This window comes from Chiloscyllium plagiosum, unplaced genomic scaffold (genome assembly GCF_037043375.1).
Source record: "Chiloscyllium plagiosum isolate Xiang-an unplaced genomic scaffold, Cpla_swu_hap1 HiC_scaffold_9, whole genome shotgun sequence".
In the NCBI taxonomy this organism is placed as follows: Eukaryota; Metazoa; Chordata; class Chondrichthyes; order Orectolobiformes; family Hemiscylliidae; genus Chiloscyllium; species Chiloscyllium plagiosum.
The window spans coordinates 7,450,917-7,473,691 of record NW_028270147.1 but is presented as its reverse complement, the minus strand read 5'-3'; the positions used below and the strand labels follow the sequence as shown (position 1 = coordinate 7,473,691).

Sequence of the window (22,775 nt, the reverse complement as noted above, 5' to 3'; positions counted from 1 at the left end):
CTTCAGTGTCACTGGGTCAAAATCCTGGAATTCCCTCCCTAAGGGCATTGTAGGTCTACCAACACTACATGGACTGCAGTGGTTCAAGAAGGCAGCTCACCTCCACCTTCTCAAGTTGCAACTAGGGATGAGTATTAAATGCTGACCCAGCCTGTGATACCCACATCCCATGAACAAATCACAGGAGAAATTTCAAGACTGAGAGCCAAGGAAGTTGATATCCCAGGCATATTGCAATTAAGATTAGCATGTTTATCAGTTTTCACCTCAAATGAAAGCCCTCCTCTTCCCCTACTACCAAAGGAATTGAATGAAAGTCCATATGACCATAAGAAATAGGAACAGGAGTAGGCTATTCAGCTCCTCAAGCCTACCCCACCATCCAACAGGATCATAGCTGATCCAACATTCCTCACATCCACTTTCTTGCCCTTTACTCCATAACTCTTGATAAAAAATAATGAAAAGAAGAAATATTTCATGAACCACACTGGAGCATGTCAGAGAGTTTTGGCCTGTATGTGCTAAAGAAAGAGGTTTAAGCACTGAAGAATGTGCAAACACTATTCACAAGGTTGGTACCAGATCAAAGAGGACCCGCTAATCAGGAAAGATTGAACAGGCTTGAGAAAGGACAGGACCAAAGGGTAAACAGGATTATGACAAAGTTTGACATGGTAAACATAGAGAAGATGTTTCCACTTATGGGTGAGACCAGGACAAGACCCTCAAAAACCAGACAGCCAGGAATAAACTAAATAGGAAATTCAGTAAAGAATGTTCTGTAACTTTCTCTTGAATTTCTTATTTGGTGACCATTGTACAGTTATGGCTGTTAGTTTGGATTCACCCATATTGGATCATTTCCATAGCTACCCAATTGAAGTCTCTCATAATTTGCAGTTCACCCCTCAACGCTGTCTTCTCATGCCCTAATGTGATGGATCTCACGATCAATACCTTCATGTGATTCAGTGGGTTGCTGAGTTCCTTCTGCAGTGAGGCTGCTCTTCCTGCAAGGAAGGTCTGGAAGGCAATACATATGAGGCTCTCGTACTTTTCCAGCAACTGCTTATCATCGGGAGGGTAGATCCGCCTGGGTTCACACAGGAGAAAACATGGATCACTTATACTTAGAAAGGTAGAATTACAACTTGAGACAATACAGAAGAAGGCCACTCAGCCTATAGTGCTTCTAGTAACTCTTTACTAGAGCAATCCAATTAGCCCCACTCACCCAACTGCTCCCCATAACCCTAAATATTTCCCAATGGTTTGAGTCATCTGGGCTGGGGCCACTCCAAGATGGCCCTGTGGGACCCCTGCAAATATTAATATTTTTTCTCTTCTTTTAACATATAGTACCTCTTAACAAGATAAATCTCCCAATTTTGGACATAGTCAAACAGGATGGAAATTAGGTTTCACACAAGCTAAGATCAGGCAATGTTACTATAGGCCCAGTTTCATTAGAGGGACAACTGGTGGCGAGTTTAATCTGAGGGTCACCTGGAGTGAAGGGTGAGGTTGGGAAGGAAGGAAAGGCCTTCTTGGGGATTTCAGCCGGTGTGGAATTGAACACACGCTGTTGGCATCATTTTGCATTGCAAACCAGCTGCCTGGCCAACTGAGTTAACTAACCCCCGAACACAGCACTCTTCCCAGTGGTGTCATTGTTGTCCATAAGCTTCTTTACTGCTGGACAGAGATAACTGAAAACCAAATCTCATCAGCATTTGTGAGCCAACCTGATCCTGTTGTACTGGAGTGTAATGCCTTGATGCGCCTATAGTGTAGAGTCTTATTTTTCTTTTTACCTGTAGTTACCCAAATTTTGATTTTCATGCTCTTCTCTTGAAATCTGCTTGCGGACTTGCGCAAGCCTCTCCTTCTGCGTGCAGAGCGGGAGAAAGAAGTGAGAGTTGAGTATGCAAACAGATAGACAACAGGATTTCCAACTGCATAGCAAGTGGCAGCTTACCAGCTCCTCTCTCCTCCTCTCCAGTGAGTGGCGCTGTCTCTCCCACTCTGAGGAGCCAGCAGACAGTCGCTTCACTGACCCTTGCCCGTACAGCCTCCTTTGAGCCTCAGCTTTCTGCTGAACCAGATTCTTCCTCCTGTCACTGGTGCTGAAACAGACAAACAACACCAGCTGATAAACACATGAAAGCAAGTCATCCATCATCTTCACCATCCACCAAAACCCATCATTTTGCCAGCCAAGCAGTCAAAAGACTGTATTGGAAACAGAAAGTGCTGAAGAAACTTAGCAGGTCTGGCAGCATCTGTGGAGTGAGAGGAACGTTTCAAGTTCTTCTGCAGAATGGACTGCAAAGGATGCTTGATGCATCCGTTCCAACTGTCATTAACGCAACACTTGCTCTTAACTGGTGCCAGAGGAGCCTTTTGCTGTATAAGGTGGAATTAATAAGTGACAATGACTATGTACTCAACTGGGAAGTCTTTTTAATCTAGCCTCATTCATCACGTCTCACAAACAATGATGCATGCCAAAGATTTCCCAAGTTCAAAGACATCTGCAATGTGAAACATTCTTGACAACCACTTAATGAATTTCCACCGACAGTTTGAGGAGCTGGGGAGCCGCAACTGCAGTCCTGGGAAAACAGAAGTTAATTCCTTGACCCATGAAGGATTTACCCGGTGTTGGTCAAGATGCTGATAAATCATTCACAATTAGTTTCGCACCCTTGGGTCAGGCAGGGGGACACTGGAGAAAATTAGCACAGGAAGAAAAGGTGCTCTCAAGTGGCTCAATAGTTAGCACTGCTGCCTCACAGTGCCAGGGACCCAGGTTCAATTCCCACCTCAGGTGACTGACAGTGTGGAGTTTGCACGTTCTCCCTGTGTCTGTGTGCATTTCCTTCCACAATCCAAAGATGTGCAGGTTAGGTGGATGGGCCATGCTAAACTGCCCATAGTGTTAGGTCCATTAGTCAGGGATAAATGTAGGGGAATGGGTCTGGGTGGGTTACTCTTCAGAGGGTTGGTGTGGGGTTGTTGGGCCGAAGGGCCTGTTTCCACACTGTCGGGAATCTAATCTAAAACATGTGCGTGGTACAATTCAAAAAAAGACAAATCACCATTTCTCCCGATCAGCCCCATGTTCAGAATTTAGTCAATGTCTTGAAGAGAAGATGGTGTTGGCGAGCACGAGGGGACATAGCTTTAATTTGAGGTGTGATAGATATAGGATGTCAAAGGTAGTTTCTTTACTCAGAGTAGTAGGGGCTTGGAATGCACCTCCTGCAACAGTAGTAGACTCGGCAACTTTAAGGGCATTTAAATGGTAATTGAATAAACATATGGATGATAAAGGAATAGTGTAGGTTTATGGGCTTCAGACTGGTTTCACAGGCCAATGCAATATTGAGGGCCGAAGGGCCTGTGCTATGCTGTAATGTTCTATGATCTATGTTCTAGAAATGGGCATTGGAGCTGAGCATAATCTTGTCTTCATCTAATGTTCATGCACTGTTGCACTTTCAACATGAGAAGTGCGACTGGATTCAGTTATGGGCAGGACTTGTACAGGTAATAGGAGGGCCCTGGGTAGTGTTGTCAAACGGAGAGACCTCGGGATTCAGGTACATAATTCTTTGAAAGTTGCATCATGGGTAAACAGGGTGGTTACAAAGGCATTCAGCAGGCTTGCCTTCATTGCTCAGACCTTTGAGCAATGACATCTGAGGAGCTGGGATGTCATGTTGAGATTGTACAGGAAACTGGTGAGGCCCTTCTAGAGTACAATATATAGTTCAAGTCTCCTTGCTACAGGAAGGATATTATTAAGCTGGAGTGAGTTCAGAAAAGATTTACAAGGATATTGCTGGGACTGCAAGGTTTGAGTTATAAGAAGAGGCTAGATGGGCTGGGACTTTTTCACTGGAGTGTAGGAGGTTGAGAGATGACCTTATAGAGGTTGAAAAATTATGAGGGGCATAGATAAGGTGAATACCCAAGGTATTTACCTAAGGGTAGGAGTGTTCAAAACTAGGGGGCATAATTTTAAGGTGAGAGGAGAAAGGTTTTAAAGAGGCCTGAGGGACAGAGATGGTGGTTCATGTGTGGAATAAACTGCCAGAGGAAGTGGTAGATGCAGGTCCAGTTACAATTTTTAAAAGACATTTGGGCAGGTACAGAATAAAAAAGGTTTAGAGGGATATGAGCCAAGTGCTGGTGAATAGTACTAGTTTAGTTTGTGAAACCTGGTTGGAATGGACGATTTGGACCGAAGGGTCTGGTTCCATGCTATATGACTCTATAAAGTTTTCTCTCAGAGGCTGGTAAATCCGTGAAATTCTTTACCACAGAGAGCTGTCAAGGTAGTACATTCAAGGCTGAAGAAGACAGATGTGCAATCAGTAAGTGAAGTAAGCATTATAGGATAAAGGCAGGAAAGTGGAGTTCAGGATGAGCAGATCAGCCATGATCTCATTGAACAGCAGAGCAGACTCAATGGGCTGAATGGCCTACTTCAGCTCCTATGTTTTGTGGATACATTTTCCAAATGTGTACCCCCAAGATCAAGTTTCTGGCTTTGGCTGGTAGTGAAAAATTTTACAAAATTAAAGTTGGGTCCAAAATATGATAGCCATAGCTCACAGTTTGCATTCCCCACAGGCCAGGATCCATATGAGGACCGTGATATGGCACAGTGATCCCTTACAATACAAGTACATGCAGGGGCAACACCATACCACGAGATGTACAGTTGTTCAAACGCATGGAACATGCATCACTTCATGTAAGTGACGAATCCTGGAAACTGGCCATTCACAAAACGTCCAACCTGTCCATGCCGAACATAATACCAAAGTCAACAAATCCCACTTGCCTGTTCTGACCCATATCCCTCCAAACCTTTCTTAGTCATGTATCAATCTAAATGTTTTTTAAATGTTGTAATTATACCCGCATCCACCACTTCCTCAGGAAATTCATTCTGCACATGCACCACCCTCTGTGTAAAAAAATTTGCCTCTTATGTCTTTTCTAAACCTCTCCCCTCTCACCTTAAAAATGTGCCCCCCAATCTTGAAATTGCCCATCTTAGGGAAAAGACAACTACCAATAACTCCACCTATACCTACCATTATTTTATAAACTTCTATCAGGTCACCTCTGAACCTCTTATGCTCCAGTGAAAAAAGCACCAATCAACCCCACCGCCCTGTGGCCCAACATTTCAACTCCCCCTCCCACTCTGCCGAGGACATGCAGGTCCTGGGCCTCCTCCACCTCCACTCCCTCACCACCCGGTGAGGCAGAACACCTCATCTTCTGCCTCAGAACACTTCAACCCCAGGGCATCAATGTGGATTTCACCAGTTTCCTCATTTCCCCTTCCCCAACCTCACCCCAGTTCCAATCTTCCAGCTCAGCACTGTCCCCATGACCTGTCCTACCTGCCAATCTCCCTTCCCACCTATCCACTCCACCATCCCTCTGACCAATCACCTCCATCCCCACCCCCATTCACCTATTGTACTCTTTGCTACCGTTCCCCCAGCCGACCCCCCCCCCCCCCCCCCATTTATCTCTCCACCCTGGAGGCTCCCTGCTTCTATTCCTGATGAAGGGCAGTTGCCCGAAACGTCAATTTTCCTGCTCCTCGGATGCTGTCTGACCTGCTGTGCACCACTCTGAGCTAAACTCTGGTTTCTAACATCTGCAGTCCTCACTTTTGCCTGAAAAAAAGCCCCAGCCTATCTAATCTTTCTTTATAACTCAAACCTTCCATACCCAGCAACATCCTGGTAAAGCATTTCTGAACCCTCTCCAGCTTGGTAATATCCTTCCTATAACTGGGCTACTAGAACAGGACACAGTGTTCCAGAAGAGGCCTCACCAACATCCTGCACAGTCTCAACATGAAGCCCCAACTCCGATACTGTACTCATAGGATTGTGCAATGAAGGCAAGTGTGTCAAGTGCCTTTTTAATCCCCCATCTATAAGTGACACTAACTCTAATTTTTTAAATTATGTTTTTGAGGGGCCCCAGAGAAAATTCCTCAGCTCCTCACATTTGTGCTACATCACGCCAAGTGGGAAAAAGGGGCTTCAGCTATTCAATCTCATCCTAAACACAGCAGCTCTGACAGTGCAGCACTCCCACAGCTCTGCACTGAAATGTCAATTCGGACTTTCTCCCAGAACTAGGTCTTCAATCAGGAATCTTGTGGTTCAGGGATCACAGCTGACAAAAATATGGCGGATCAAACGGGAGGGGGCCATAATCTTGACTAAAAGGTGGGTTCTAATAGGACAGAGGGAGAAAAAAAAAATGTTGAACAAATGCAGACCACTGTAGAATCCCTACAGTGTAGAAGGAGGACATTTGGCCCATCGTGTCCACATCAACCTTCTGAAGAGCTTCCCACCCAGACCCAACTCCTCTATCCCATCCCTGTCACACTGCAATCCCCACGACTAACCCACCTAGACTGCATATCCCTGGACTCTATGAGAAATTTAGCATGGTCAATTCACCTAACCTGCACATCTTTGAACTGGTGGAAGAAACTGGATCAGGGTTATTGAAAAGGCCATTGCTGAGGAAAAGAAAAGGATTTTCTCCATTCAGCGTCAGGAGAAGGGAGCAGTTGAAGTGGGATGGATGACTACAGGAAGGAGGGAAAGGTAATATCAGGGAGGGATTTACAAACAGGGATTAGTTTAAAAGTTGACACATTGGGATATGGGAAGCTGATGTAAACACAGATGATGGCATGTGTAAATTTGATGGCTGTTCAAGTTTTTTTTATTCATTGACAGGATGAGGGCGTCACTGGCTACGCCAACATTTAAGAGTTTAAAAGGATATGGGCCAAGTGTTGGCAAATAGGACTAGTTTAACTCAGGATATCTGGTCGGCATAGACGAGTTGGAATGAAGTGTCTGTTTCCATGCTGTACATATCTATGACTCTATTGCCCATCTCTAATTGCCCTGAGGGCAGTCAAGAGTCAACAGCATAGCTGTAGGTCTGGAGTCATGTGTAGGCCAGATCAGGCCAAACCCAGATGGGTTATTACAACAATGGATTCATGGTCATCACTAGGTCATCAGTTTTTTATTGAACTCAAATTCCACCATCTGTCATGGGGAGATTCAAACCCAGCTCCCCAAAACAATACCCGGGTCTTTGGATTAATAGTTAACAATCACTAGGCCGTCACCTCTCCTAAGGGGTGAGTAGAGTATAAGTAGGAGCTAACAGGACAGTACATCCCTCTTCACTGTGAGAACACCTCCGGCTGAGTAAGCAGTTCCCATACACAGCTCGACTTCACTGAGACAGCTCTGAAGCAATCATATATTATCCACCAGCTCTGTGATCCTACATAGTTGGGATAGCTACTGAATGAAAGAGAGTACAGTGTATACTGGATGTAAATTCAGCTTTGTATCTGTCAGTTCAACTTCTCATCAATGACATTGAATCCCCAATCACACAGCAGGTAGTCCTTCATCCCTCCCAGTTTCACAACTGAATGAAGAAAGAGGAGTCATTGTGAGTCACTGTATTTACAGCTCTTGATAAAAATCCACAAAATGGTATCATTGTAAATCAGCAAACCCTTTCTAGTTGAAATATGCCACCGGTGGAGAGCTTATTCATTCTTCATCGTGGGTTGAGCCTGAGAAAGAATGTTCTCTTGTATGAATCAGAAGCAGACGTGGGGCCACTTGGCCCCTCAGGCCTATTCCATGTTCAATAAGAATATGGATCTGTTTGTGTTTTAAAGCTCACGTTCCCACCCACCTCCAAAAACTCCTGCCCTAATGAGAATCTATTCGCCTCTGTCTTAAGAATATTCAGAGATGCTATCTCCATAGCCTGCTCAGGCAGAGATTCTGAAGTATATAAATATTTTCCTATACCTGTATTGGAAAAGGATAATCCCTAACTTTTAAATCGTTGTCTCTAGTTTTAGACTGCTCTGCAGGAGAAAACATCCTTTCCACCTCCACCTTGTCAAGACCATTCAGGATGTTACACCAGAATTCCCTCTCTCCCGAAATTTATCTCGGAAATTCCCTACCTAACGTCATTGTGGGTCTACCTACAGCAGGTGAACTGCAGCGGTTCAAGGAGGCAGTTCACCACCGCCTTCACAAGGGGCAACTAGGGACGGGCAATAAAGCTGGTCAGTCAGTGACACCCACATTCCATGAATGAATGAAAAAAAAATTCACTCTCATCAAGTCACCCCCTCACTGTTCTAAACTCTGGTGGAAACAAGTCCGGCCTCTGCATCCCATCCTCGTGAGACAACCTGCTCATTCCAGACAGTGATCGTGTAAACCTGCTCTGAACAAAGCCCAACATATTACATCCATAAGGACAGCAAAACTGTGCACAAAATGTCTAAGGAAATTGTTCAAATAAAAGAGGGAACAGGGAAATGCAGGATTTTAAGAAAGGCATTTGAAAATGCTTGCTTTCCTTTAATGGGGAATAGATCACTGAATGAGGTAAACACTGGAGATGAGGATTTTAAGTGGAATTATGTGCTAATTGGACAAGAGAAATGAACAGAATGAGAGAGATGATGATACAAGTCAACCCCTTAAAAGAAGGGACAGTCTTTTAGTTTCTAATGGTCTTTTCTTGCGCCCAATAACATTGTGATGACCTGGGTGATGAAAAGCTGAGGAGTTACAATGCCACCAGTGGACGATTTAATTACAAAGTAAAAGGTTTTCTAAGACTCATTTTTATTATAAATTAGGCAAACTGGGAGAAGATAAATTGGTGGTATTGTCCCTGGACTATCCAGAAACCTTGGTAATTAGGTTCTAGAGTCCTGTTCAAATCCTCCCATGACAGATGGTGGAATTTCAATTCAATAATTTAAAAATATCTAGAATTAAGGGTCTAACAATGAACAACAAAACCTTTTATTGGAGGAAAGAAACACATCTCTTTCACTAATGTGCTTCAGGAAAAGATATCTGCCATCCTTACCCAGTCTGGCCTACATATGGCTCCAGACCCACAGCAATGTGGTTGACTCTTAGCTGCCCTCTGGACAATCAGGGATGGGCAATAAATGCTGACCAATAAAGTTCACATCCCATAAATGAATAAAACATTTGAAGACAGGAATGTGGAACATTACAACAAAAAGTGTGGTTCAGCAATCAGGAAGCAATAAAAGAACTGAATACATTAGTTATTAATGCCTTGTTTCACACTCAGGAGGTTTGAAAATAAGGTAGTTTTCTCTCATTCTCTCTTTCATTTGATCTTTCTCATCTTTCTCTACTCTCTTTGTGTTTCGTTCACTCCTTCTCTGGCCACACCTCTCTGTTTTCTGATTTTCTCTCCTTAGTGCATCTTCTTTATCTCTCCTTTCCTGAGGGGTAGGGGGACTGACGAAAGGGACAGATGAAGGAGGCAGTGAAGATTGACTGTAATAAATACCTAACTGCACTCCCACCAATTCTGCTTACCCCATAGCTTTTTGATTCCATTGTAAGGTGCCCTTCATATTCCTGTCACCAACTCTCCTTCATATCATACCTACACTCCTATCACCTACTCCCCACCTATCATACCTCAAACTACGAACTCCAATATTCCATCCTCCCTCCAACGATTCCCCCATCACTCAGCTTACCCATTCCTCTCTGTCCATTATGCTTCCAATCCTACTTTCCATTCGCAGAACAGGTAGTCATCAGCTAAATCCCATTATCACCACTCCTTCCTTACCGTCTGCTGATTTCTCTTGACATTTTTATATTTTCTTCAAATTTCATAGAGTCATAGAGATGAATAGCACAGAAACAGACCCTTCGGTCCAACTCATCCATGCTGACCCAGATATCCTAAATCAATCTAGTCCCATTTGCCAGCAGTTGGCCCATATCTCTCTAAACCCTTCCTATTTGTGTATCCATCCAGATGCCTTTTAAATGTTTTAATTGTACCAGCCTCCACCACTTCCTCTGGCAGCTCATTCCATACATGCTCCACCCTGTGTGTGAAAAAGATGCCTTTCACATCCTTTTTAATCTTTCCTCTCCATCCTTAAACCTATGCACTCTTGTTTTGGACTCCCCTACCCTTGGGAAAAGACCTTGGCTATTTACCCTGTCCATGCCCGTCATGATTTTATTAACCTCTATAAGGCCACCCATCAGCCTCCAATGCTGCATGGAAAACAGCCCCAGCTGATACAACCTCTCCCTGTAGCTCAAACCCTCCAAAAGTGGCAACATCCATGTAAATCTTTTTTGACCCCTTTCAATTTTTGCCACATCCTTCCTATAGCAGGAACACCAAAAATGCATGTAGTATTCCAGTAGTGGCCTAACCAGTTTCCTGAATAGCCACAACATGATCAAACTGACTCCTACAGTCACATCTTCAATTAATAAATATAAATGAAATTAGAATGAGGAAGTAAACTCTCTCTTCTTTTCTGTGTTTGTGTTTTTGTGATGCCTGGCCCCCTCTCCTTCTGCAGTATTAGAATCTTTGTTTCAAATGTAAGCCAATAATGTGGAACATCTTTCTGAATTGTCAATGCTACAGCTCCAGAAAGTATCTGACTGCTTTCATTGAATGGCAGAATGGGACTGAGATGGGAAGCAGCTTAATCCTGTTCCTAATTCCTGAATTCTTGAACAGCTGTTATTGACAGGAAATAGAGTCAAGGCCATAATCCGATCACACATGATATTCCTTAATAATGTAGTAGATTTGAAGGGCCAAATGGCCTACTCTGGCTTCTAATTATTGTGCCTTTGTGATTTTGAATTTTAATTTTAACTTTAACTTACCGTACATTAAGCAGCTTCAGTGCATGCACTAGCACTCCCTTTTTCACTTCAAAATCTATCTTCTGGTCTGTCCCAAAGCTAGGAGCACGGTTAATCTGGTTGGGCAGGGGGAAAGACATTATTTAAAAAATTTCTTTGAGAAAATAATAAATGAATATTTCAATTAACATGTTAAAAAGGTTCAATCAGCCTACCCACGTGAATCCCTAACACCGTGCTTAATAGACCCTAAACAAGACAACATACAACAATCCCAAAGAGTTGGGGGTCTCGGATTTCCTGGAAGGAGCATAATCTCCTTGTTAAGTCAGACCCATGCATCCAAGGTCAAAAATAACCCGAAGCACTTTAAGGGAATTGGTTACATCTCAGAACTAAACTTCAACTGTTTGCATTTATATAGTCCCTTTTGCATAATAAAGTGTCCCATGGTGCTTTACTGAAGTGACTGATGGAAACACCAAACACACAAGGAGATATTAGAAGTGTCTTGAAGAAGAAAAGGCAAAGGTATCTAGATACAGGTGAATTTCAGATTTAAGTTTAATTAAAAACCTGGCCATTGATATGGCCAAGGCTGGGCAGGTGAGACGAGTGTGGTTTGGGATTATGTTTCAGCACAGGCTGGTCAGACCGAAGGATTCGTTTCTGTGCTGTATGACTCTATGGCAGTAGGCCATTGAAAATCAGGATTGGAGATGCAGCTAGATATTGTGTCGGGCTGGAGGGGTTATGGGGATAGGGAGGTGTGAACCCAGTGAGGGTTTTGAACACAAAGATGAGAATTTTAGAGGCATTGCTGGACAACTTGATCAATCGCATGCAGATGGGTGAATGGGACCTTTTCTATTCATTCATGGGATTAGGGCATCACTGACTCGGCCAGCATTTACTGCCCAGTTAAGAGTTAACCATGGATCTTAAGTCACATGTACTCCAGACCAGGTAAGGATAGCAGTTTCCTTTTCTAAAGGACATTAGTGTACCATTTCTTTCCCAATAACCAACAGAGTCCTCAAACATTCCTCATATGTTAAACTTTTCCTTCCTGGACCATTCTCATGAACCCCCTCTGAACACGTCCAGGGCCAGTACATCCTTCCTGAGATATAGGGCCCAAAACTACACACAATACTCCAAATGTGGTCTGACCAGAAAACAGGGTGAGTTCAATTCCTGCACCAGCTGAGGTCACCATAAAGGTCCCATCTTCTCAACCTCTCACTTTGCCTGAGGCAAGGTGATCCCCAGGTTAAACCATCACCCGGTCATCTCTGTCTCTCTGTAATGAGAGAGCAGCCCTATGGTCTGGTAGGACTATGGTGACTTTACCTCTCAGTTCACCATCTAATAGTCAGTAAGGATGAAGGCTCAGCTCACAGTTTATTGGCAGTTTTGTGTTCCCATTGCAACAGAGAAGGTGGAGAGGAGATTTAATTCAAAACTATGAAAGGTTTTTAATTGGGTAAATAAGGAGGAACTATTTCTGCAAAATCACAGAAGTGTTACAGCACAGAGGGAGGCCATTTGGCCCATCATGTAAGCAATCCAGTGAGTATTATGACTTAGTGCCATTCTCCTGCCTTCCCCGTGCCCTTGCATGCTGTTTCTGTTTTGAAAGATCATCTAATGCTTACTTGAAAGCCTCAATTGAGCCCATATCCAGCAACACTTCAAAGCAGTTCATTCCAGGCCCAGTGGTGGAACAGTCAGTAACCCAAAGGAGAGAACCAGATTGGTTTCAGTCTTACAATTCCATGGCACCTAACTCCCCAAACTATGGTGTGTGTAGGCCCGGCCCAATTTGTTGCAAGTGTGAGGCAGCAAGTTTCTCCTCTATGTTACCACCCAAGCAGGTTAGCTGCCATGGAGTCTTCTCTTGCACTTTTAGCTCAAACATTACCATGAAACTACTGCCTGTGGTTTGGAGGGTATAGGTGCCGTGCCCCATCCCATTTCCTGCACTTCTATTAAAAATATTTAACTCGGCCTCTCTGTCCTCCTGGGTAGCAGCCAATTCAACAACAACCACGGTACTCCCAAAAAAATTAACCAGAGAGTCATACAGCAGGGAAACATATCCATCTTGTCCAGTTTCCTAAACTGACCTCGTCCCATTTTCCTGCATTTGGCCCATATCGCTCTGAACCTTTCTGATTCATGCACCTGTCCAAATGTTAGGGTTCGGGTTAGGCTACGGGTTCAAGTTAGGATTAGTGCCTTTTTGGAGAGCTGAGCGGAACTTGAAGTTGGGACACATGCTGTGCTCACTGAGGTAAGGAGCACCCACCTCCAGGAGCCAGGGTTTCAGCTTCCTGTCCAAAATAATGTCAAAACCGAGAACTTCAAAGCAGACGCTGTTGCTGCCGGGATGCTGGCCCGGTCGGCACATGCGGTAGGCATGTAGAACGTGAGGCTCTGCCACGATCAATGTCTTCACCACAAGGTCCTGCGAGAGACAGAAATGCTGCATTAAAAAAGAAACCGTATTCACAAAGCAATTTCAGTACATCAGAGCAACTGGCAGGCCATTCAGCCCTTCAAGCCTGCTCCACCGACCCAAAGCCCATCATCAACCTCAGCATCATATTTCCTTGCTATCCCCATATCATTTGTTATTGATAATAGAAATCCTGATGAAGGGTTAAGCCCAAAATGTCAACTCTCTTGCTCCTCAGATGCTGCCTGACCTGATGTGCTTTTTCCAGCACCACACTTTATTGACTCTGACTTCTCCAGCATCTACAGTCCTCACAATCTCCTAGTAATAGAAATCTATCAAACTTGGCTTGAACTTACTTAAGAGCTGGCTTCCAAAGCCCTGTGGGAGAGATTCATCACGCACTGAGTGAAGAAGTTCCTCTTCGCCCGAGCGCTAAATAATTTGCTCTTTTTCTGAGATTGCATCCCCTGGCAGGGGGAGAATTCTGTTCTGCATCAAGACCTCTACAATCTAGAATTAATAGTCTAATTATGCCCATGAAGCCATTGTTGATTGTTGGAAAATTCAAACTGGTTCACTCATGCTTTTTAGGCAAAATGTCTACCTTACCTGATCTGGTCTACTTCAGAGTCTATATCCACAACAACGGGTTGACTCTTAGCCTCACAGCGCCAGGGACCCAGGTTCAATTCCTGCCTCTTGTAACATTCTGTGTGGAGTTTGCACATTCTGCCCGTGTTTGCGTGAGTTTCCTCCGGGTGCTCCAGTTACCTCCCACAATCCAAAGATGTGCAGGCCAGGTGAATTGGCCATGCTAAATTGCCCATAGTGTTAGGTTCATTAGTCAGGGATGAATACAGGGTAGGGGAATGGGTCTGGGTGGATTGCTCTTTGGAGAGTCGGTGTGTACTTGTTGGGCCGAAGGGCCTGTTTCCATACTGTAGGGAATCTAATCAAATCTTAACTGACCTCTGGGCAATTAGGGATGGGCAATAAATACTGGCCCAACAAACAACACCCAGATCATGCATAAATTAACTCATCAAAAATGTTGCAAGCTCCTGTTTGATCACTTTTCTTCCATTCATTAGACATTACAAGCCCTATCTCTGCAACCCCTTCTCATTGGACAGACCCACCATCCCACAAATCAAACTTGTTAACCTCCACTGCACTCCCTCTGTGGCAAGGAGAAAGTGAGGACTGCAGATGCTGGACATCAGAGTTGAAAATTGTGGTGCTGGAAAAGCTCAGCAGGTCAGGCAGCATCTGAGGAGCAGAAGAGTTGACGTTTCTTGCACATCCAAACTCCTTATCTAATGTGTCCATTGCTCTCAATGTGGTCTCCTCTACATTGGGGAGACAGGATGCCAACTCACAGAATGTTTCAGAAAACATCTCTGCAACACACATACCCAATAATCCCACTGCCCTGTGGCTGACCACTTCAACTACCCCTCCCACTCCATCAAGGACATGCAAGTCCTGGGCCTCCTCCACTGCCAAATTCTAGCCACCTGACGACTGGAGGAATAACACCTCATCTTCTGCCTTGGGACCCTCCAGTCACACAGCACCAATGTCAATTTCACCAGTTTCCCCATCTCCCCTCCCCTAACCTCATCCCAGATCCAACCCTTCAACTCAGCATTGCCCTCTTGAACTGTCCTACCTGTCTATCCTCCTTGCCACCTATCTGCTCCACCCTCCCCATCGACCTATCACCATCACCCCCCCACCTGCATCTCCCTATCGCCTTCCAAGCTACCTTTCCCCCAGCCCCAATTCCCCTCCTATTTATCTCTCAGCTCCCCTCCCCCCAACCCCCCCACACACATTCCTGGTGAAGGGCTTATGTCTGAAATGTTGATTCTCCTATTCCTTGGATGCTGCCTGGCCTGCTGTGCTTTTCTTGCAACTCTCGACTCCCTCTCGACTCCCTCTTTGCTCCTGTACTCACATCCTAAACACTAACATAACATTCAGGGCGGCACGGTGGCTCAGTCGTTAGCACTGCAGCATCACAGCACCAGGGACCCATTTGGATTCCAGCATTGGGCGACTGTCTGTGTGGAGTTTGCACATTCTCCCCGTGTCTGTGTGGATTTCCTCCGGGTGCTCCGGTTTCCTCCCACAATCCAAAGGTGAATTGGCCATGCTAAATTGCTCACAGTGTTAGGTGCATTAGTCAGAGGGAAATGAGTCTGGGTGGGTTGCTCTTTGGACGGTTGGTGTGGACTTGTTGGGCCGAAGGGCCTGTTTCCTCACTGTAGAGTATCTAATCTAATCACCTGACAAATTGCTTGTTGCACATATACGTTTCTTTTGAGTGATTTATGAACAAGGACACCCAGGTCCCTTTAGACATCAACGCTTCCCAACCTTTCACTATTTAAGAAATACTCAGCACCTCCATCCACCCAGGATCTGCAGCCTCGGAATTAGTTTTGAAGTTGCTTGAGACACAGTGACCCTCTCAAGTTTAACAACATCCTTCCCATAGAAAGGACCATATTTGTCCACAGGATCGGCGCCACCAATGGCCTGTACAGCTGTAACATGACCTCCCAATTTTTATATTCAATGCACTGACCAATGAAGGCAAGTGTGCCAAATGCCTTCTCCACCACCCTGTCTACCTGTGACTCCACTTTCAAGGAACAATGCACCTGCACTCCATGTTCTCTTTGCTCAGCAACACTTCCCAGGCCCTACTACTAACTACATAAGCCCTGCCCTGGAAACAGAAAATGCTGGAGATCACAGCGGGTCAGACAGCATCAATGGAGAGAAAGCAAGCTAACGTTTCGAGTCGAGATGACTCTTTATCAGAGCTGAAGTGAAGTGTGGAGGGGGCAGCATTTATGCTGTAGTTTGGGAGGGGTGTGGAGGTGGAGTGCTGGTGGAGAAAAGATGTTGATAGTTTAGATTAAGGGATCAGAATGGGAGAATGGCAGAACAATGGTGTGCCTAACTGCCAGACTGGAAAGGACAGACAGTCCCACTGGGGTGGGGGGAGAGGAGAGAGGGTGACAGAGAACGTAACATGCAAAGCTATAAGAAATGCAGGGAATGGGACTGGGTTCACAGTCTGAAGGTTTTGAACTCAATATTAAGTCCAGAAAGCTCTAAAGCGATTAGGCTGAAGATGAGATGTTGTTCCTCCAGTTTGCGCTGTGATTCACTAGAACACTGCAGCATGCCGAGGACAGACACGGGGGCACGAGAGCAGGACGCTGTTAAAATGACAGGCTCCTGGAAGGTCGGGGTCATGTTTGCACACAGACTGGAGGTGTTCTGCATTTGGTTTCTCCAGTGTAGAGTAGGCCACATTGGGTCCAGCGAATACAATTCACGAGATTGGAGGAGGTCTGGGTGAAATGCTGCTTCCCCTGAAAAGCCCATTTTGGCCCTTGGACAGTGAGCAGAGAGGAGGAGAAGGGGCAGGTGAAGGGGCAGGGGCACCTTCTGCGGTTACATGGGAAGATGCCATGGAGGGAGGGAGTGGTGTTGGTGGTTGTGGAATGGACTAGGGTGTTCCGAAGGGAACAATCCCTGTGAAATGCTGGCAGCGGTGGGGGGGGGGGGGTTTGGGGAGATACGTTTGGTGGTGGTGTTCTGCTGGAGCTGTCTGAAATACCGGAGAATGATCCTTTGAATGCAAAGGCTGATGGGATGCAAAGTGAGGACAAAAAGAACCCAACCACGCTGTTGTGAGTGATGGGAAGGGGCAAGGGCAGATGCAGGGGTGAGAGGTCGGATGTGTTTGAGGGGCCCTGTCGACCACAGTGGGTGGGGAACCATGGTTATGGAAGAAGCAAACCAGGCCAGCAGCAATGTTTTGGAAGGTGGCGTCATCTGAACAAATAAGATATAAGGAACTGGGAGAATGGGATGGAGTCCTTGCAGGTCATGGGGTGTGAAGAGCCTTAGTGAGGGTAGCTATGGAAGTCAGTGCCTTTGAAGTGGATGGCAGTGGACAGTTTACACATAACTCATAAACAGACAGGCTTAACTGGGACCCACGCGGATGCACATTGCCGCTCTTTTCATGTGGCAGGTGTGAGATGAGTTAAAGGAGAAATTGTTCAGTGAGAGAATAAGTTCAGCCAGGAAGAGGAGAGTGATCATCCTGTCCTGCCTTGCCGTACTGTAGTATTTCCTGGTATTTTACACCATCCCTCTTATAATGAAGGCCAATATTCCATTTGCCTTTCCAATTTACACTACGTGAAAATGTTGTCAATGACCTGTAGCTAACACAAAACCAAAAACCTCATCAGCTGGCAATACCTGGAAGAAAGAATTAAATCTGTCAGACGTAAGAGGAGAAACTCTTTAAATAATTCCCATTAAAACCGGTTTCACATTACAGGAAGCTGACTTTAAGCATTAAATGCAGCAGCTGTACGTCAGTATGTAAAACTTTTACTTCTGAGTTAGAGATTGTGGCGTCAAGTCCCATTCCAGAGACTTGGACATAAAATTCTACACCTTTTGCCCGAAATGTCGATTTTCCTGCTCCTCGAATGCTGTCTGACCTGCTGTGCTTTTCTAGCACCACTCTAATCTTGACATAAAATTCTACACCGATATTCCAATACATGTACTGAGGGAGGGATGCACAGAGGAACGAGCTTTCAAGCAAGACTTTAAATCATAAGACTAAAAGACATAGGACAGGAAGCCGGTTCAATCCTCAATTCCTTTACTGATTAAAAGTCTATCTATCTCAATCTCAAATGTATTTAATGACCTAGCCTCGCAGCCCTCTGTGGTAAGAAATTCCTCAGAGTTACTACCCTCTGAGAAGAAATTCATTCTCACTTCTGTCTTATTATTCCCTCCAGTTGTGGACTCTCCCACAAGAAGAAACAACCTGTCCATATCAACCCTGTCAACTCCCCTAAGTACCGAGGTGTTTCAATAAGGTCGCTTCTCTGTTTTCTAAATTACAATGTGTACAGGCCCAACCTACTCAACCTCTCCTCATACGACAGACCCGTTCTCATCGGACTAGCTTCAAGTAGAGTAGACGAGTTACCCCCAGTGTCCAGGAAAATATAATTCCACAGTAAGCATCGCAAATGCCAGATGAGCTAGTCACGATCACATTACGACATAAGGGGGCTTGCTATGTGCTTATCTAGAGGCTGACACGCCCCTGTTTAAGACAGTGACTGAAATTCATTAAGTCCTTCAGTAACTCTAACGCACTTTGGGTCGTCCTGACAGTGTGCACGCTCTTCGAGAAATGCAAATCTCTCTTTTTGTTTCTGTCTTTAAAAATTAAGCAATGCTGATACATACAGAGACATCATTCCAGAATTTGGCCACATCGTAATCGTTGGTGCGAAGGAATTCGGTGAACCACCTGATTGATCGCTTGCTGCCCCTGTCTGCCTGCTCGTCCCGCTCAAAGTTCTCGTTGTGCTTGTTGACAGAATAGTTCGTCAGGTGCATGAAGAGCTGACTCTGCAAATGTTACATAAAAAAACAGAACGGCACTCAGTACATTCTTTCCTGCACGTGTGATTTTTCTTACTGGTAACCGTGTCATGGGAATTGACACAATACCCACAGTTGGAGTACTGAATGCAATTTTGGGCTTTTTTAAAACATTCATTCATGGATGAGGGCGTCGCTGGCTGGGCCAGCATTTATTGCTCATTCCGAATTGCCCAGAGGGTAGTTAAGAGTCAACCATATTGCTGTGGGTCTGGAGTTGCATGTAGGCCAGACCAGGAGAAGGATGGCATTTTCCTTCCCTAAAGAACGTTAGTGAACAATCAACAATAGTTTCATGGCCATCATTAGACTCTTAATTACACAGAAGAAGAAGGATTTAAGGCAGGATGGCTCAGTGGTTAGCACTGCGGCCTCACAGCACCAGGGACCCAGGTTCAATTCCACCTTCAGGTGACTATCTGTGTGGAGTTTGCACATTCTCCCTGTGCCTGAGTGGGTTTCCTCTGAGTTCTCTGGATTCCTCCTACAATTCAAAGATGTACAGGTTAGGTAGATTGGCCATGTTAAATTGTTCATAGCGTCTGGGGATGTGCAGGCCAGGTGGATTAGTCATGGGTAAGTAGTGGGCTGTGTCTGGGCAGGATGCTCTTCAAAGAATCAGTGTAGACTCGATGGGCCAAATGACCTCTTTCTGCAGTGTAGGGATTCTATAATAGTGAAGCCGCAGGATGGATTCACTAGACTGCAGACTGGTGGGAAGACAGACAAGAACTCAAAGTCAGGCTTGCTCTAATCGGGCAGATGAGATGAAGGCATGACAAGTTTCACGATGTTTGTTGAACAATGGTGAAAGATACATCCGGAAGCTTTGTAAACATTATCCTTCCTTTAGTTTGGGATCTAACCTATTCAATTGACCTGTCAAGTGCAATAGAAGAAAACTATTTGATAGTTTAACAAGAAGAAGCTCTTGTCTTAAACACGATGTAGATTATTACATGATAGCAATCAGGTACAAGTTACATTGGAGTGAAAGACATCACTGTTAAGACAACAGGGGAGACTGGGGTAATAAGTCTAACTCCGGGAAGATCCAGAGCTCTTCCCTCACCCGGGTCTATAAAATATCAGCATACTGACCAGTGCCAAATGTACTCCTCAGCGTTAATCCTGTCAGAGCTTAACACATTATGTAAAACACTGAGAATCCTTGAGAAACTCAGCAGGTCTGGCTGCAGCAGTGAAGACAGAAAGTATTAACGTTCAAACCTGACCCTTCATCAGAACTGAAATAGATCAGAAATGTGTTTTTTTATATACTTTGACAGAGGTTGTGGAGGAATGAAGGAAACCAATGGAGAGGTGATGGCCTAGTGGTATTGTCGCTAGACTATTAACCTGAAGAACCTGCTGTTCTGGGGACCTGGGTTCGAAGCCTGCTGAAGCAGATGGTGGAATTTAATTTGAATTTAATAAATATCTGGAATTGGCACTCAATTAATGACCATGAATCAATTTTTGGGAAAATCCTATATGGGGTCACTAAAAGATGTTGTGAAACTTGAAAGGTTCAGAAATGATTTACAAGGATGGGGCCAGAGTTGGAGGGTTTGAGCTATAGGGAGAGGCTGAACAGGCTGGGGCTGTTTTCCCTGGAGCGTTGGAGGCTGAGGGGTGACCTTATAGAGGTTTATAAAATCATGAGGGGCATGGATAGGATAAACAGACAAGGTCTTTTCCGTGGGTTGGGGGAGTCCAGAACTAGAGGGCATAGGTTAAGGGTGAGAGGGGAAAGATACAAAAGGGACCTAAAGGGCAACCTTTTGACACAGAGAGTTAAGCTGCCAGAGGAAGTGGTGGAGGCTGGTACAATTACAACATTTAAAAGGCATCTGGATGGGTATATGAATAGGAAGGGTGTAGAGGGATATGGGCCAAGTGCTGGCAAATGGGACTAGGTTAGATTGGGATATCTGGTCGGCATGGACAAGTTGGACCGAAGGATGTGTTTCCGTGCTGTACATTTCTATGCCTCCAAGACTATGTCCTTTGGGAAAGGAAACTGCCATCCTTGCCTGGTCTAGCCAATGAGGACATCAGACCAGGCTGACTCTTAACTGCCTTCTGGGTAATTAGGGATGGACAATAAATGCTGGTCCAGCCAGTGACACCCGCAACCCATGAATGAATAAAAAAAGATGGTATTGAGGTCCAGTGCAAAACACAAAGGAGTTCATCATCATGGTAAAAGACCAAGAGAGATGTCAAATGGATATAAATTAGGATGCGAAAGGAAGAAATGGGTCCTTTACACTGACAGCAAGAAAACAAGACACAGAAAAGAAAATGCCACTGGGGCAATATGGCACGTGAGGGGAGTATGAGAGGGAGCGTGGGGAGTATGGGGGGATTGACAATGTAAGAAAAATGAATGGGTTGTCGATAGAGCAAATGAGGAGAAACCTTTCACATTATAAAGGGATAGAGAACAAGAGGGCTCAGATTAAAGGTAATTACAAATGTAGCAGATGTGATGTGAGTAAAACACATTTTCACTCAGCCAGTAGTTAGGAAATGGAATTATCTGCCTGCAAGTGGAGAGGAGGCAGGTTCACACAAGGCATTCAAGAGGGCATTAGACAATTATATGGATAGAAACAATGTGCAAGGGCAATTGAACAGAGTTAAATCATAACGTTTGTTTGAGAGCCAGTGCAAACATGATGGACTGAATGCCCAACTTCTGTGTTGTAACAATTCTATGATGATTTGGAGGTGCCGGTGTTGGACTGAGGTGTACAAAGTTAAAAATCACACAACACCAGGTTATAGTCCAACAGGTTTAATTGGAAGCACTAGCTTTCGGAGCATCACTCCTTCATCAGGTGGTAGTGGAGGGCTCAATCCTAACACACAGAATTTATAGCAAAAATTTACAGTGTGATATAACTAAAATTATACATTGAAAAATTGATTGTCTGTTAAGCCTTTCATCTGTTAAAACATCATGATAGTTTCACTTCTTTCATGTGTAAATCACAAAACCTTTTTTTAAAAAGTTGCATTCTCAGGTTAGCTGTTAACAATGGTGATAGCTAGACAATATGTTGAAGGTTCTCTTTCTACGCCATGATGTTTAGATTGATTCTAATCTAAAAAGTGAAATAACAGAGTTTTACATGAATTCATGTATTTTTTGAGCTCAGAGTTCTACATGAATGCATGCAGTTTTTGAGCAAAGTACAATGTAACCCTGCAAGTACAAATTGAACTTCGGAAAACAGAGAACAACCTATACAACGTATTCAAGAAGAACGGATACTCAAAAAATACAGTCCACAGATTCCTCAAGAACAAACCACGACAAGCAGACCAAACACAGCCAGAAACCCTAACCACCTTACCATACATCAAAGAAGTTTCAGAAATGATAGCCAGGCTACTAAGACCCCTCGGAATCGTAGTAGCACACAAACCCACCATCACTCTCAAACAAAAACTAACAAACTTAAAAGACCCAGTACATTCCATGGACAAAACCAACGTCATCTACAAAATTGCATGCAAGGACTACCATAAACACTACGTAGGACAAACAGGAAGAAAGTTAGCCACCAGGATACGCGAACACCAGCTAGCCACAAAAAGACACAACCCTCTCTCCCTCGTAGCCCTACACACGGAGGAAAGAAAAACACCATTTCGACTGGGACAACACATCTATCCTGGGACAGGCTAAGCAAAGACATGCCAGAGAATTCCTAGTGGCCTGGCACTCCAACCACAACGCCATAAACAAGCACATGGATCTAGATACCATCTATCAACCCCTCAGAAAACGAACAGGAAATGACATCACCACAAACCCCTGGAACCCCATCCAGAAGGAAGATATAAATAGAAAGCAGGAGACAACAGCTTTGCTTCACTTGGAGGTCGCCACTGATGATGTTACCTAGCCAGGCAATGAAACATCTAGATATCACCGAGCAAACCTACACCCTAACTTTACCCCACAAAATATATGTGTGCATGTGGGTCTT

At 44.6% G+C, this 22,775-nt stretch overlaps 1 protein-coding gene across 1 annotated transcript in view; it reads right to left on the bottom strand.

Moving 5' to 3' along the window:
• The window catches only part of ttll7 (tubulin tyrosine ligase-like family, member 7), a 331,613-nt gene that overhangs the window by 111,514 nt on the left and 197,324 nt on the right, over positions 1–22,775 (bottom strand). Inside the window, exons 8-13 of the mRNA XM_087990253.1 lie at positions 18,574–18,738; positions 13,111–13,269; positions 10,821–10,915; positions 1,982–2,129; positions 1,818–1,891; positions 961–1,096 (exon numbers count right to left, since the gene is read on the bottom strand). Of these exons, the coding sequence (XP_087846379.1) occupies positions 961–1,096; positions 1,818–1,891; positions 1,982–2,129; positions 10,821–10,915; positions 13,111–13,269; positions 18,574–18,738 (777 nt within the window). The remainder of the gene's footprint in view (positions 1–960; positions 1,097–1,817; positions 1,892–1,981; positions 2,130–10,820; positions 10,916–13,110; positions 13,270–18,573; positions 18,739–22,775) is intronic.